This window comes from Carcharhinus amblyrhynchos, chromosome 9 (assembly GCF_965287045.1).
Source record: "Carcharhinus amblyrhynchos chromosome 9, sCarAmb.v2.hapA, whole genome shotgun sequence".
NCBI classification, from domain to species: domain Eukaryota; kingdom Metazoa; phylum Chordata; class Chondrichthyes; order Carcharhiniformes; family Carcharhinidae; genus Carcharhinus; species Carcharhinus amblyrhynchos.
This window is the reverse complement of record NC_137332.1, coordinates 92,821,697-92,837,950: the sequence shown is the minus strand read 5'-3', so window position 1 is coordinate 92,837,950 and position 16,254 is coordinate 92,821,697. Positions and strand designations below refer to the sequence as shown.

The 16,254-nt window shown below is 43.8% G+C and overlaps 2 protein-coding genes across 5 annotated transcripts in view; both read left to right on the top strand.

Moving 5' to 3' along the window:
• LOC145348010 (uncharacterized) overlaps positions 1-13,853 on the top strand; it is a 35,739-nt gene extending 21,886 nt beyond the window's left edge. For 2 of the 4 annotated variants that reach the window (XM_080196106.1, XM_080196104.1), the window contains 2 exons: positions 9,814-10,970; positions 11,656-13,853. In XM_080196106.1, coding sequence (XP_080052232.1) covers positions 10,272-10,970; positions 11,656-12,564 — 1,608 coding nt within the window. In that variant the 5' untranslated portion in view covers positions 9,814-10,271 and the 3' untranslated portion in view covers positions 12,565-13,853. Of the gene's footprint in view, positions 1-8,478; positions 8,523-9,813; positions 10,971-11,655 lie in introns of those variants that run through there. The other 2 variants (XM_080196107.1, XM_080196105.1) reach the window with 2 other exon arrangements.
• The window catches only part of LOC145348047 (uncharacterized), a 133,130-nt gene that overhangs the window by 23,732 nt on the left and 93,144 nt on the right, over positions 1-16,254 (top strand). The window lies entirely within an intron of this gene.

Here is a 16,254-nt window from a genome sequence, read left to right as displayed (position 1 = left end):
ACAGATGATCTGGAGGAGGGAACTGAGTGTATGGTGTCGAAATTTGCTGATGACACCAAGACTGGTGGAACGGCAAATTGCGCGGAGGGTGTGGAGAGTCTGCAGAAGGATCTAGATAGGCTGGGCGAATGGGCCAGGAACTGGCAAATGGAATTTAATGTTGGCAAATGTGAGGTTGTCCACTTTGGTAGGAATAATGGTAGGAAGGACTATTACTTACGTGGCGAAAAACTGCAGCATGCGATGGTGCAGAGGGACCTCGGGGTCCTTGTGCATGAGTCGCAAAAACCCAGCCTGCAGGTGCAGCAGGTGGTCAGGAAGGCGAATGGGATGCTGGCCTTCATAGCGAGGGGGATTGAATATAAAAGTAGGGAGGTCTTGCTGCAGTTGTATAGGGCACTGGTGAGGCTGCAGCTGGAGTACTGTGTGCAGTTTTGGGCGCCGCACTTACGCAAGGATATTTTGGCCATGGAGGGAGTGCAGAGGAGGTTTACTAGGCTGATTCTGGAGTTGAGGGGGTTGAAGTATGAGGAGAGGCTGAATAAACTAGGCTTGTACTCATTGGAGTTTAGAAGAATGAGGGGAGTTCTCATTGAGACGTATAAGATGTTGAATGGGATGGATAGGCTAGAGGTGGAGAGACTGTTCCCGCTCAGAAAGGACCGTAGGACTAGAGGGCACAGCCTCAAGATGAAGGGGGGGCGGTTTAGAACGGAGTTGAGGAGGAACTTCTTCACTCAAAGGGTGGTGAATCTCTGGAATTCTCTGCCCGTTCAAGTGGTGGAGGCTGCCTCGCTAAATATTTTTAAGACGTGGGTTGATGGGTTTTTGATAAGCGAGGGGATTAAGGGTTATGGGGAGAGGGCGGGAATGTGGAACTGAGCCACGACAGATCAGCCATGATCTTATTGAATGCCGGGGCAGGCTCGAAGGGCTGGATGGCCTACTCCTGCTCCTATTTCTTATGTTCTTATGTGACACAGCAGGATATAGATAGGTTGGTATATTGGGCAGATAGATGGCAGATGGAATTTAATCCTGACAAATGCGAGGTGATGCATTTTGGAAGGAATAATGCAGGGAGGAGTTACGTGATAAAAGGTAGACCGATTAAGAGTATAGAAATACAGACGGACCTGGGAGTGCAGGTGCACAAGTCTCTGAAGGTGTCAACACAGGTAGAAAAGGTTGTGAAGAAAGCTTATGGAATGCTGGCCTTTATAGGAAGGGGTATAGAGTATAAGAGCTGCCGTCCAATGCTTCAGTTGTACAGAACGTTGGTTAGGCCGCATTTGGAATACTGCGTCCAGTTCTGGTCACCTTACTACTGGAAGGACGTGGAGACCCTGGAGAGGGTGCAGAGGAGGTTTACCAGGATGTTGCCTGGCATGGAAGGACTGAGTTACAAGGAAGGGTTGGAGAAACTGGGGCTCTTCTCCTTAGAAAGACGGAGATTAAGGGGGGATCTGATAGAGGTGTATAAAATAATGAAGGGAATAGATAGAGTCAACAGTGGTAGGCTTTTCCCTAGATTGGGGACAATTACGAGAGGTCACGATCTAAGGGTGAGGGAGGAGAAGTATAATTTGGATACGAGAGGAAAGTTTTTCACGCAGAGGGTCGTGGGGGTATGGAACGCGCTACCAAGATGGTGGAGGCAGGCACGTTGGACTTGTTTAAGGTTTAATTAGATAGACACATGAGCGAAACAGGGATGGAGGGTTATAGGAGACGGTATTAAATAGGGTCAGAGCCTCGGGACGACACCGGAAATGTAGTATTACATGTTAATGTTTTGTCTTTTTATTCCACAGGTGTTAGTCCACCTTGTTGTCAAACGAGGGGCATGCACATGATGGGTCGTGCGTGGGCTGCTCTTGGAGGTTCCGAGAGTGGCCTAGTACTTTGTGTCGTTGTGTTTGCTTAATCCTGGACCAGCAGACGGGCACTGCAACAGCTCAGTGACTATCACTGCTAGCTGTGCAGATACATGGATTTGGGCCTGTGTCTGTGGGAGTTTGCGCATTCTCCCCATGGTTGCATGGGTTTTCTCCGGGTGCTCCGGTTTCCTCCCACATCCCAAAGATGTGCTGTTAGGCTGATTGGCAGGAATAAATTGTCCCTAAATCAGTTTTCCTTCAATCTGGATGGCCATAAAACATTAGATAGGGGTCATGGGTAGAGAGGTGGTGTTGAGATGGCAGCGTGGGCTCGTTGGGCCGAAGGGCCTGTTTCCCAGGCTGATTTTGTTCTTTGTTCTTTGAGCGCATACCCAAGCAGCTCCTTTTTGGGGAACTCTCTGCTGGAAGATGCTCACATGGAGGGCAGAAGAAACGTTTCAAAGACACACTCAAGGCCTCCCTGAAGTTGCTTGACATAGACACAACCACCTAGGAAACGCTGGCACAAAACCGTTCTACCTGATGCTGCCTCATCCACAAAGGCTGTCAAGGTCACGAAGCAAGGTGTATTGCTGAAGCACAACTTAAGCGTGAGTTGTGAAAGTCCAGAGTCACCAGTGCAACCACTACAGCGTCTACACAAGTCTGTCCAATATGTGCCAGGACATTCCGTGCCCGAATTGGCCTGATCAGTCATCTTCGGACACACTGCAACCAGCCTCAAAATGACTAATGGTGTTGAGGTCCTCATCGATGACGATGGATGAACAACAACATCATACTGGTTTAATATCAGTTCCTTTTTTTTATTTCATTCTCCTATTGATAAAGCCCAGGATGCTGTATACTTTATTCAGCATGCTCTCAACCTATCCTGCCACCTTCAATGATTTGTGTACTGCAGCTCCAGCATGTTCTTTAAAACCGTAACTTTTATTTTACCGAAAAATAGAAAAAGCAGGGGTCGACCATTCAACTCTTTGTGGCTGCTCTGCCATTCATCATGATCATTGCTTATCATCCAAATCAATGGCCTGATCCTGCCTCCCCCCCATATCATTCGATCCCCTTTGCCCTAAGAGCTATATCTAATTCCTTCTTGAAAACATACAATGTTTTGGCCTCAATTGCTTTCTATGGTAATGAATTCTACAGGCTTACCACTGTCTGGAGAAGATATTTCTCCTCACATCAGTTTTAAAAGGTTTACCCCATATCGTTAAGTTCTGACCTCTGGTTCTGGATATCCCACATAGGGAACATCCTTCTTGCATCTACCTTGTCTAGTCATGGTAGAATTTTTTAGGTTTCTATAAGATCTCCCTCCCAGCTCCATCATTCACCTGAACCCCTGCGAATATAATCCTAGCTCTCCTCTGGCTTTATAGGTAGTTCTGAGGTAGTTAGATTTTGATTAAAAAGAAATCAATGGAAGCCAACACTCTGGACTGAGTTAATGACACAAGTCTTTGACATTTTGACAGTGACTTCTCACTGTACTAATGGGTCAAATTCTTGACCCACTTTTGACAGTGACTTCTCACTGTATTAATGGGTCAAGTTTTTGACCCACTTTTGACAGTCGCTTCTCACTATATTAAGCTGAATTGAAAGCCTTGAATAAGCTTTGATTGAGTTATGTAATTAATAAGTTACAGGAAAATAGGAGTGAGGAGCCATCTGGCCCTTTCAATCCACCCTATCTTTCGATAAGATTATGGCTTTCCTGTCTGCCCCCATAACTCTTGACTCCGTTCTCTATCAAAAGTTGATCTAACTCAGCCTGGACATGTTAGTGTGAGTGCACGGTGTCAGAATAGGAAGGAAGGGAAGTTGAGGGGCAGGTTGTGGAAGGTTGTGGGAACGGCGGGGGGGGGGGGCACAGTTCTGGCGACAGCATGAGTTCTTTTCAAAGAAAATAATGAAAGCTGCAACATCTAACCTAGTTTCTGATGGAAGTCCATCTCAAGCTGAAACATTAACTTTGTTTTCCTCTGCTGAGTATTTCCAGGATTTTTTGTTTTATTCTAGCTCTAATAGCACAGAAAAGACCATTCATCTTCTTTCTACCAGTGCTTATGTTCTGCATGAGCTTTCAGCAAAGTTACTGTGTCTCACTGGATCAACAGATCCTTCTATTCTATTCCCCCTCATCTACATCTTGCTTCTCTTCAAATAAATCAAACCTATTTGCCACAATGATTCCCAATGGGAACAAATTTTACATTTTAATCATTCTCTTGGAAAATAAGTTTCTCCTGAATTCCTCATTGGATTTATTATTGACCATCTTATACGCCTGGCTCCTACATTTAGATTTGCCTACACAAGTGGAAACATCTCCTCTCCATTTATCCCAAACCATTTTAAAATTCATCATTCTGAAGATTTTAACAATGTTAATAGCTGAAAGGATGATAGGTCAATTCTTCATGTTTTAAAACTCTTACTGTGTCAAATGGCCATATAAAAACAGTATTGACTAAACACTACTTTATTTTGCTGGCAACAAATATATGAAACTTTAGAAATATTTTATGTACCACACACTGCACCTTCCAGGGAGTTACAATTTTTATAATAAATGATTCACAGTTGTTCCCAGCTTTCAAAGGCGTTGTTTCATTTGACTTTCTCAGCCAGGTAACCTCTAATCCCAGAACTACCTTTCACTATGAGGCTTACACTGTTTATTCCTTACTCTAGTTCCAAACTAGGCAAATCTTCCAGCCTCTTTTAATTCCACACAAACATACACTCTGCATTATGATGTTTTAGACTCAGCATTTTCTCTTCTTAAGCTGCAGCATGGATCTGATGATGTCTTAAGAGAACAAAGGTTTGGTGAAAGGATTGTCACAAATGTTGCACCTGAAGCATTTTCCCTGTGTGGATTGTCTGGTGTCCCAGGAGGCTCAAAGAAACTAGGAAAGCTTTATTGCAAACCTCAAAGCTGAAGGGTTACTCCTCTCTGATGCAGCAAGAGTTGGATGATCATCAGAAAGATTTGTTGCCCACCTCACATTTGAATGGTTTTCCCATGTGAACGTATTGATGAGTGTGGAAAATCAATTTGGCTGATTTTAATTTGTTGCTCATCTTGCAGGTAAACAGCTTCTCCCCAGTGTGAACACATTGATGTGCACGGAGGTTTGATGACTGAATTATTGGTCGCACACCTTGCACTTGAACAGTTTTCCCCCTGTGTGAATGTATTGATGAGCGCAGAGAATCAATTTGGCTGATTTTAATTTGTTGCTCATCTTGCAGGTAAACAGCTTCTCCCCAGTGTGAACACATTGATGTGCATGGAGGTTTGATGACTGAATTATTGGTTGCGTACCTCACACTTGAAAGGCTCCCCCCCGCACCACCCCCACCGTGTGAATTCTTCGGTGCATCACAAGTTTGAAGCTTTCGGTGAAACCATTTAGGTTTTCATACCTGAATGGTTTCTCCCATGTGAATCCTCTGGTGTGGCAGCAGGCTCAAGGACGTAATAAAATTTTATCACAAACATCACACTTGAAGGGTTTTTCCCCTGTGTGGATTTTCTGATGGACCAGGAGGTTCCCTATCTGTATGAAGGCTTTGTCACACACCTCACATTTCATTGCTTCACCCCAGTGTGAATGTATTGGTGAACATGGAGGGATAATGAATGTGGGAATAATTTATCGCACACTTTGCATGTGAATGCTTTCTGCCCAGTGAGAATGCGTCGATGTTCCTGGAGACTGATTTGTTGCACACCTCATACGTCAACAGCTTCTCATCTGTCTGAATGTACTGGGGTTTGCAGGTGAACAGTGAGTTTGAGAATAATTTGTTGTAAACATCACACATGAATGATTTCTCTCCTGTGTGTGTGCATTTGTGTATAAGGAGTTTCAGTGACCGTGAGAACGATTTGCCACACATCTTGCACATAAATGGCTTCTCCCCTGTGTGGGCACATTGGTGAATCATGAGACATGATGACTGAGCAAAGTGTTTGTTACATTTCTCACACTTGGAAGGTTTCTGTCCGGTGTGCATGCATTGGTGATTCATGAGTGTAGATGACTTACTGAAGGCTCAATCACACACCTCACACTTGAACCTTTTCTATTACATTGAGCACTACTTCTGTTAACAATTGTAAAACAAATTTACCTTGCATGTTAGGAGGTGGTATGATGCTGCGCAGCCCTCCTCATACACCTCACATTTGACCAGCCTCTCACCTGTCAGAATTAGTCAGTGGTTCATGAGGCTCAATGAATGATTGAAGCTCTCACCCCATTTGGCGTCCATTCACATGTCTGTCCAGCCTCAGCCTCACTAATCAATCAATGAACTTTCTGAAAGATTAATTCTGATGGATTTCCAGATGATGGTTTCACTGCCCAACCTTCTCTATGTTGAGCAATGCTGTGAAGGAACTGGATGTCTTCCCACAATTGTGCAGTTGTTCCTTGGTGATGGTCAGGATCGATCTGTGGTGTCTACCTTCTCTGTATTCTCTGGTGTATAGTGCAATCCTTCTGTAAAACAGGAAAAGGAAACATGATTTCCTGCAACTCCCTCTCCTCCTTTGTTGAAGGGATTCACTCCTCAGTTAGCGATTATTCCGCAGTGAATGTCAGTCTGCTACTGCCCTGTGTGGGGGATCTGATGTCAGTTCTCTGAGCACCACAGTAGGATGCTGCGTTTGATCATCCACTCAGTATTTCTGACTGAAGACACTTTAATATTTATCTGGCATTCCTGTGCTGAGCCCCAACATGAGAATGGAAGTATTCTTGCTGGTCCACAAGTCGAACAAGATTTTGGAGGCCTACAGAGCGTTCTCTGATCTGCTGGTTGTCGGGCTATTTGATCTGTTTATTACCTGCTGCTCTTGGTATTTAATTTTAATGTAGCCTCTGTATTGCTATAGAGTGAGAGAGGAGAGGAGAGACAGGAGTTTTCAAAAAGACAGAATGACCATAATGAATCAAAGTTGGAGCCAGCCATTCAGCCCACCAAGCCTACTCCGTCACTGGACTGTGGCCTTAACTCCATTTTTCTGTCTGTCCCCCATTAACATTGATTCCCTTGTTGATAAGAAATCTGTCCAATTCAGCCTGGAATATAATTCCTGCCCCCACCCCACCCCCCACTACTCTCTGGGGAAAAGAATTCCAGAGAAGTCTGAAATGGGAGATACCTTGGCGAGATTCTCCAGCCTCCTTTTCCTGCTGACGGGAGATGGTGCCTTGTTTGCTAGTGGCGGGATTCTCTGGTCCCATTGCTTGCAACGGGAATTCCCACTGATGTTACCCTATGCCAGTGGGAAACCAGTGAGTAGGGGTGCACTGCTGGCTGGGCTGGAGAATTCCACCAGCCTGAATGACCAGGGAATTCCAGCCCTTATATTTAAACAGTGACCCCCTAGTTCTGGATTCACCCAAAAAGGAGTGACAGAGAGGAGGAGAGAGAAGTAGAAGAAAGGGTGAGAGTGCAGCTATCAAGGAGAAAAGAAACAAAATTAGATAGAATTGAGAGAGAGGAGAGGTTGGTAGAGAGATAGGAGAGGGAAGGGATAGGAAGAAGCATTGATATAGGAGGAGCGTAAGTTACTTCATTAAATTGAATTCAGTACTTGGAGAGCAGCAACAGAGGTCCCTGGAGTTTTATGGAATAGCTGTCTCCCCAAGGTACTGGCAGTGATTGATAACACTCACTTGGCATTGAAGGTCACCCGAGGAGACTCACACAGCTCCCTGAACAGAAAATAATTTCCTCCTTCATGCAATGTGTAATGACTCTCTGAGAATACTCCATGTGAACCTCACCCACACTGGATCACCCCACAATGCTTTCATTGTCAGAAACTCAGACATCTTAACCATATTCGGGGAAGATGGGTGATCTGATGCTCAGCTGATTAGGAACAAGGTTCATCCTTTCCTTCTGTGGCTGATAGTACCATTTTATCTTCAACACACTGAGGAGGAGGTTTTGTTTATCGATGTCTATGTCTCTCTGAGGGAATCTCTCCAAATACTTGGACAAGCTTTTCTCTCCCTCCCAGATGTTCCATTTCTCCTGTGCCCATGTCTTCTCTGCCCCTGTCTTCTCTGATCCTGTATTTCCTGGGTCCATTTCCCTCCTGTCCTCCTCTTCATCCTGTGTCGCTCTCTTCTGCACATGTGCTAATCCCATCACTGCACATCATCATTGCCTTGGATATTGTGGATCTTCCACTTACGAGCTGCTGTCAAACACATCCAAAGCTACACATCCCACACTGATGTTGTCAGTTCCGATGCCTCCGAGGATGAAGAATGCTATTCACACACTAGAAATCTCTGCCCAGCATTTACCAGGGGAACTGAGACAGCAGCTGCAATAAGTGAGGTTTTATTCAGATGGGGCAATGACAAGTTTAAATCCCCAACTGATCTGCTGCTCAAAGTCGCCTCCGTTTCCCCGGTCAGTTTCCCAAGCTTCAGGAAACTCGTGTTACTCCAGAAACATTTGGATTGGCTGTGAGAGACGATAATCAGAGAGCCCACCCACTCTGCCCATTCTCTCCTCTTCCTCTTTCACAGCTGCTTCACTTCCTGTAGGGACTGAAAACCAAGTCCGGAGATGGTGAGTGAAGGAGCAGAATTTATAATAATTACATTGCATAATAAACACACTAATGTTCAGGCAGTCTGACTATCCTGTGGGGAATCAGGTGTGGAAATGCCCCTTATGCTGTGTGAGAAGATCCAGCTGAGAGACCTGTTTACTCGGTGCTTTGTGCTGAACTGTTTGATTGGAACTGTATGTTGGATATTGAGTGTGTTTATTGGAAGCATTTCCCTTCTAATTTACAGGCTGAGTTTTGTTGATGGATCAATGCTCAAAATGAGAAGATGAGGTGCAATTATCTGGCAGGGGCAGAAATACATTTATGGAAATATCTTTTAGTGTCTTCTTTAAAGATTTTACCTGAAGACATTTTCCATAAGCCTGCGTTTGGATTTGATAGTTTTGCCTAGTGCTGGGTCTGATTGCTGAATTTGGGATGTGTCATCTGAGTTTGTGTAGTGTATCTAATTTCCCAGGATAAACCAGAATCCTTCAGTCAGCTACACTGAAGCAATATTTTCCTTAGCTTGTAGCACTTCCTGCCCAGTGCATTTTCTTCAAATAATTTTAGAAAACAATGGAGAAATTTGAGTCTCCATTGAATTAATATTTCTCCTGAGTGTTTTTCTATTAAACACATACTAGTAAAACTTGTCTTTGCCATCAAACAACATGAGCTCATAGTGTATTGATAGCCTGTTTTATTCTCCACCTGTCTTTTCCATTGCCCTCATGGTGCCTGCAAAGATGGTCTAGGAGGCAGGAAGAAAGTAGCCATGTTGTCTGCTCTTGGTCGCTATCCAGTGTCCCTGCTAGAAACACAGGACGTATGATAATCAAGTGAGGAAAAAGACAGGATTTGTATCTGAATCCCCCAAAAGGAACAGAAGACTGGCACTCACTGCAGAACAGACTCTGAGGATTCAACTCCTTCAGTGGGTGGCACTGTGGTTTGCACAGCTGCCTCACAGTGCCAGAGACTCAGTTCAATTTCAGCTTTGGGAAACTGACTATGTGGAGTTTGCACATTCTCCCTGTTTCTGCATGGGTTTTATCCTGTTGCTCTGGTTTCTTCCCACAGCCCAAAGATGTGTGGGTTATGTGATTTACTATGCTAAATTGCCCCTTAGTAACCAAAGATGTGATGACTCCGGGGATAGGGTCAGGGGTAGATAAGATGCTCTTTCAGAGAGTCCATGCAGAGTCAGTGGATCAATGGCCGCTTTCTGCACTGTAGAGGTTCTATGGTTATGCAAGGGAGGAGAGGAAGTTGCAGGAAATTATTTTTCCTTGTGCTGTTTTACAGAAGGATTGCACTGTACTACACCAGAGAATACAGAGAGGATAGACACTGCAGATATTGATCCTGATCATCACCCAAGGAACAACTGTACAACTGTGGGAAGACATCCAGTCATTCACAGCATTGCTCAACACAGAGAAGTTTGGGCAGTGAAACTATCATTTGGAAATCGTTCAGTTCAGGGCAGCTTTGAGATATCATCAGATCTGAAACTGGTCAGTGGTGAGGAATCTTCCATCAGAACCAACCTTTCTGAAGGTTCAGTTGTGAGTGATCGGTCAGGGTGAGGCTGAGAGGAAGTATGAATTCCTCCAAGTGTGGTGAGAGTTTTGATCATTCATCGAGTCTCATGAACCAATGACTGATTCCTACAAGTGAGAGGCTGTTCAAGTGTGTGTGATCTGTCAGAGACACGCTCAGTAGATCTTCAAAGGTGCATTTGCTACTACTACCATCACCACATGGAAGGAAAACGATTCAGATGTGATGTTTGTGACAAACGTTTTGTGACATCTACAACGCTCCTGAGGCACCAGATGATTCACACAGGAGAGAAAGCATTCAAATGTGATATTTGTGAGAAGGCGTTCACTCTTTCCTGCCAACTTCTATTGCACCAGAGGAATCATAGAGGGGAGAAACCATTTAAGTGTGATGTGTGTGAAAAATCATTCTCTGATTCATCCACTCTCTGCAGACACCAACGCATTCACACAGGGGAGAAACCATTCACATGCGAGGTGTGTAACAAATCATTCGCTATGTCATCAAGCCTACGCAGTCACCAACGCTCTCACACAGGGGAGAAACCATTCACATGCGAGATGTGTGACAGATCATTCTCGCAGCTTTCGAGCCTCCACACTCACCGACGTACACACACTGGAGAGAAACCCTTCCAGTGTGAAGTGTGTGACCGATCATTCTCGCAGTTATCGAGCCTCCACAGTCACCGACGCACTCACACAGGGGAGAAACCCTTCTCGTGCGAGGTGTGTGACAAATCATTCTCACAGTTATCACACCTCCACACCCACCGACGCACTCACACAGGGGAGAAACCATTCTCATGTGAATTGTGTGACAAATCATTCTCAAAGTCATCAACCCTCCGTAAACACCAACGCGTTCACACAGGACAGAAACCCTTTCCATGCAAGGTATGTGACTAATTATTTATACATTCATTGGCTTCTTGTGTACACTGGCATGTTCATGTGAATATCTGACAAATCATTTCCTGAGTCACTTTTGCTCTTCATACAGCAATACAGCCATTCAGTAGACAAACCATTGTATGGCATGCAATAAATCATTCTTGGACTAATCAGTCCTCTGTACACACTTATGAGAAACCATTCATATGAGAGGTGTGAGACAAATCATTCTCATGGTCATCAGACCTCCAGAGACACCGGTGCATTCACACAGTGGCTCACCTTCTGTTACACTGAAAGTTCTCTGTGTTGTTTACCCTCCAGTGCTCACGGAGGGAAGCAGTTCTTCCAAAGCACTGTCAGTCTCCAAACTCTCCCACCATCAGTCCAATTGTTTCATGAAGGTCAATTTAACCTTTGACTAATCACCAAAAGAAAACATCAATACATATAGAAGCTGTTGCTCATGCATAAGTTTTTCTACAATGTTCCTTTACCAATTTTATATGGTGCTGTGAAATGCAGTTGTCTTGGAGATGGCTCTAACTTCGTCAGAAGATTGATCTCTAATCAGAAGTCCCCCTGGGTGCAGGCTGAAAGCTGTCTCCAACTCTCAGAAAATGTGTCACAAGACAGCACAGCAAAGTCTGGACAATGATTTCCTTTTCGTTTTCATTTCTTCCTTTAGATAAAGCTGGCCCATAATACCCAGGAGTGCTCGTTTACTGGAGGACCCGTCCTGTACAGCAAGGAGCTGACAAAATTGGAGGAGTTCACAAGGAAGCTATTTGGCCTCTCCAACTCCACGATAACCAATGGCAAATCAGATATGGGAATAAGCAAAGGTGATGTCAGCAGCCGAGTGTTTAAACCATCAGGAGGAGAGTTAATTTATGTGACAAAAGATAATATTGATTTTCTTCCTCTGACAGATACACAAGTGTCCACGGTCACATCAGATAGTGATGGAGGAGAGTTGGCAGCCGCATTCGAAGTTCCTGAAAGAGCTGATGACGAAAGAACGGAGGTGAATACCTCACAGCAATGTGGCAAGGCAGCTGCAGAGGAGGGAGAGGAGTGTCAGGAGAGTAAGATGCCTGATTTGAGGGGTGGTGTTGATGAGTTAAAGTTAAATATTGTGGCTTGTGTGAAGGAGGAGACTTGTGATGCTTTGGCTGCTGTGGAGGGAGAGCACTCAGAACTTTATAGAGATGAGGAACTTGTGGCTTTGAGACCAGAAGCTCTGCCGTCTCCAGGGGAACATGGACAACATCAGGTCCACGGTGCTGGTGAAAAAAATGAAAATGATCTTAAGCTTCATCAGTGCTCATATCATGAACAGGTTCAAAGTACGGAGAGTTATCAGGCCACTTCTAACTTGCTTCAGCAAACTTTAACTGAACTTAAGATGGATCTTAGCCAGAATCTGCAAAGAAACAATGAGATTATTCAGCAGCATCTACAAAGAAACAATGAGATTCTTCAGCAGCAGAATGAGGTTCTTTGTCAGCTTCTGCAAAGAAGCAATGAAACTTTGAATGAAATGAGGCAGATTCTGTCTCAGATTATAGTACCTGCACCTTCTGGCCAGCAGTAGTGCAGTGTAGAGACATCTGGACATGCTTCCAACTCAGGAGAGGTCACGTCACAGGAATAAAGGAGAAACAAAAGGAATTGAGGTGCCTCTCTCCAACACTGTTACCTCTACCTCATTCTCCACCCTCCTGTTTTATCATGAGGGATATTTTTCTGTCTTTCTGGTGTGGAGTTTTGACAGAGAGCCTCTCCATCATGATGAAAATAGCAGGAAGCATTCAATTCCAGAAGTGCCACCCCCACCCCCACATCTTCCACTTTGCTGGGGTCAAGAATGGGCTGGGTTGGGGTTTGGACATTTCGTAAAGGCACCTGTACATAAAAATCTGCAGCTGCCTTCACTCGTGTGTGTGTGCGCGTGTGCATGTGTTAGGAAAACAAAGTTCTAAGGGATTTATATTTGTATGGATAGACATTTGAAATAAGCTCTAGTTTTAGGTGGTTCAATTTAGCTCAGTGTACCAACATCTGGACATGCTTCTGACTTAAGTTTCTGTGCCTAGAAAGGGACCTGGAGTTGGGTTTGCGCTGGAAAAAAAGTGTTTGTATTTGTGGGGGTTCTTTTCAGTTCCAGCTGGGATTATATTGTGTTCAGTGAACTACAATATGAAGAATAAATATAGTTGCTTAGCAACTAGGGGCCTTTATGGAGAGGGAGAGATTTGTTTGTTCTTTAGTTTTCGCTGGAGGCCGGAGACAGTTGGCGAAAGGCAGCTAGAGAGAGAACATCTCTCTTTCAGCCTTGCTATGAGAAAAAACATACCATTAAATAATTGTTTGTCGAGCCAGTGCCATAAATCTAAAGAGCGGCTAGTTGAGGAAACTAGAAAAATGAAGAAAACGTTTCCACATGCTTTGAAGATAAAGGAACAAAATAACCTCGGAGCATAACAGGACACTGTTTGTTTTAACTTAGAACCAGGAAGGAATTGGTTGGTAAGAATGCTAGAGAAAGGTTTCTAAGATAATCTAATGCTTGGGATATCTTACTACCATCTGGGAAACAAATTTTAAAGTTATTGCGAAGAAAGTACTGGCTGAATATCAGAATTTGTCTAACAGTGTAATAGTCAAGGCAAAGAAATCCTGAAAGAATTAGTACAAAATGCTAGAATGGGCTCAGTGTTAAAAGTGGATCAGAAGCTTTGTGAAAAAATGTTTGCAAAATCTGGACTGGATTCCAGAAAACAAACCGTTAACTGAAAGTATTACTGGCAGAAAAGATTTGGAAGCATATTTTGGGTGTGGAGTTTGGAAACTCATGATAATCATTTGAGGGGGGGGGGGGGGGGGGGGTGGATTCTGTGGAGAAACCTGCAGACACTAACTTTGTGTTAATGAAACTATTGTAGCTTCAAATATACTTTGTCATCCAAATTAATCTTAAAACCTGTGTATGATTGCTAAGCTAACAAAAGATTTTTGTATTATAGTCCAGTTTTCATGTTTAATAAATGTATTTTTCGTGTTGTTAAAACTAATTAGCATTCCTGTGACTCTATTCGTCCACACTTGATTTTAATAAAGTTTTTTGAGCCAGGATTCCATTCTGGGATCTTCCCGTCCAGTTATAAAATCGACTGGAATTGTAACAAAAGTAGATTTTCAAAATTTGGAGAAAGGATTATTGGCTGCTAATTAGTAATTTGTTGGGATATTATGAATCTGGAAAGCAAGTTAATGGATGCTGAATTGGTAAACTTCACTTAGAATTTATGGTTAAATGGTAGGATCTATGATTTCTTAGAATTATGGTTAGGGGAAACAGCCATTTCTGCAGTTAAAAATCTTGAATCATTTTAAAAATGCTTTGTAATGTTGGTTGATTCAAAGTGTGGTGTAAGCATCTGCTGTTTTATCAATTTTCTGTATAGACTTATAAAGCACAATAAATTCACATTTTATCTTAAATCAAACTATCTGATTTTTCAGTGTATATATCTCTCTGCAACTTTCCACTCCCATCCACATTACTGACTGCCACCTCATTGTGTCATCTGTAAGGTACCCAATACTATTCCCCCCATCAAAGTCAAATGAATGTACATACATGTGAACAAGGAGAATAGGCCACTCAGCCCTTTGAGTCTCAAGTTGCACTCAGTTTATTTGCTACTGCCCCATAGAATTCTCCTACAAGACATCTTACAGTTATTCACTTCTATAGGAATCACCAGTCCTTCAGAAAGTGATGGGGATCTGGATTGTCCTAAGAGGTCTAACTTTCATTTCCCTTCTCTTGACTGTGAAAGCCTCAATTGCTTTATCAGATTATTTTTCCCTTACTCTAAACTAATCTACTGGTACTTTTTTTTGCAATAAGACACTATGAGGCCCCTACAGATTCTACCCCTAGCTTTGAATTAGCTACCACCACTCCATCACAAAATTCAAAACTGAAATTAAGCCGCATCCCGTTCCAAGTGGTGAATGACAAAGTTCTTTACCCGACTTACTGTGCAAGTCTGTTTAATGGTGATTTATTTTGCCTAACTTCAGTGAGCAATCTACGTGAACAACCCAGACTAAAACTAAAATCCCTCCCAGCAAACGCCCAAATAAATTTAAACCTAAGGACCTTCCTAATCTCCACCCATAGCCTGCATTGGGCTAGCTCCAAACTGACTTTTAAATTAATTCTTTCTTGTAAACAATTTGCTTACATACTCTTTGCTCTGATGAAGTAAATGGGTTTTACAGCCATTCATGGTTCACTGAATGCTTCTGAACTAACTTAGTTCTTTGTTCTCCAAACAAAACAATCTCTCTGGCCTGTCTTTACTGCAAGGAATTTAGATATCATGGATAGTATTTTACCATTTTTAGTCTAAATGCCAGGTAGATGTGAAACTGGGAGAGTTCCAGACCCATTTATGGGTGTGTCTTGAGGCCCCCCAATGTACTCTCTGGCTGCAAACTTCTGAGTGAGCTTGTTCCTTGCTGCAGAAGTCTGTGGGCAGAGCTTAACATGCCTGAAAGCCTGCAGAGGGAGGTATTGCACTGTGCAGGTCTCTGATGCTGCACATGTGAATTAGCGGTAGCAGGGGTCTGACAGACAGAGAACTGTCAGGCCCCTTCTACTGCAGGCAGCGTGAAGCAGCATCCACCCCACAACTGTGGTCGTAAATGCCACCCCTGCCAATCCCCCCCACTACCCAAACCCATCACCGACCTGCTCCCTCTCCTACCTATCACGGCAGAGTGCTAGCAGGGCCTGGCCCCACTGGCCCCTCTGCATTGGCCGCACTCCCTGGCGCTGTCCACTGGGCATTTCCCAGGTACCAGACTGGCATTGCCCAGATGCCAGGGTGGCACTGTCCAAGGGGCACTCCCTTGCCCTCAGCCTCTCTGGGGGGCCTCAATGGCCTCCTGCTGGCGAAGCTAAGTCGACAGCTGCCCATTCATTGGGGAGAATGTGTATTCTTCACCAGCGAGAACATTTCCTGGCGAGGTCATAAAGGCAGGCAAGCCCAGATGATTGAGCGCTGGCCTTGCTAATGTCATTGAAATACTTATTTAAATAAATTTAAATAAATTAGCCTGCCTCTTGCCCATTTTTGGCAAGAAGCTGACTGCACCGAAAATCCTGTTGTTGTAAAAGGTTGTGAAAACTAGTGCTAATCACTTTACATCCTACTTTACAACTACATCACACCAAAAACTGGCACAACGCAATGGTAAAATCCCGGCC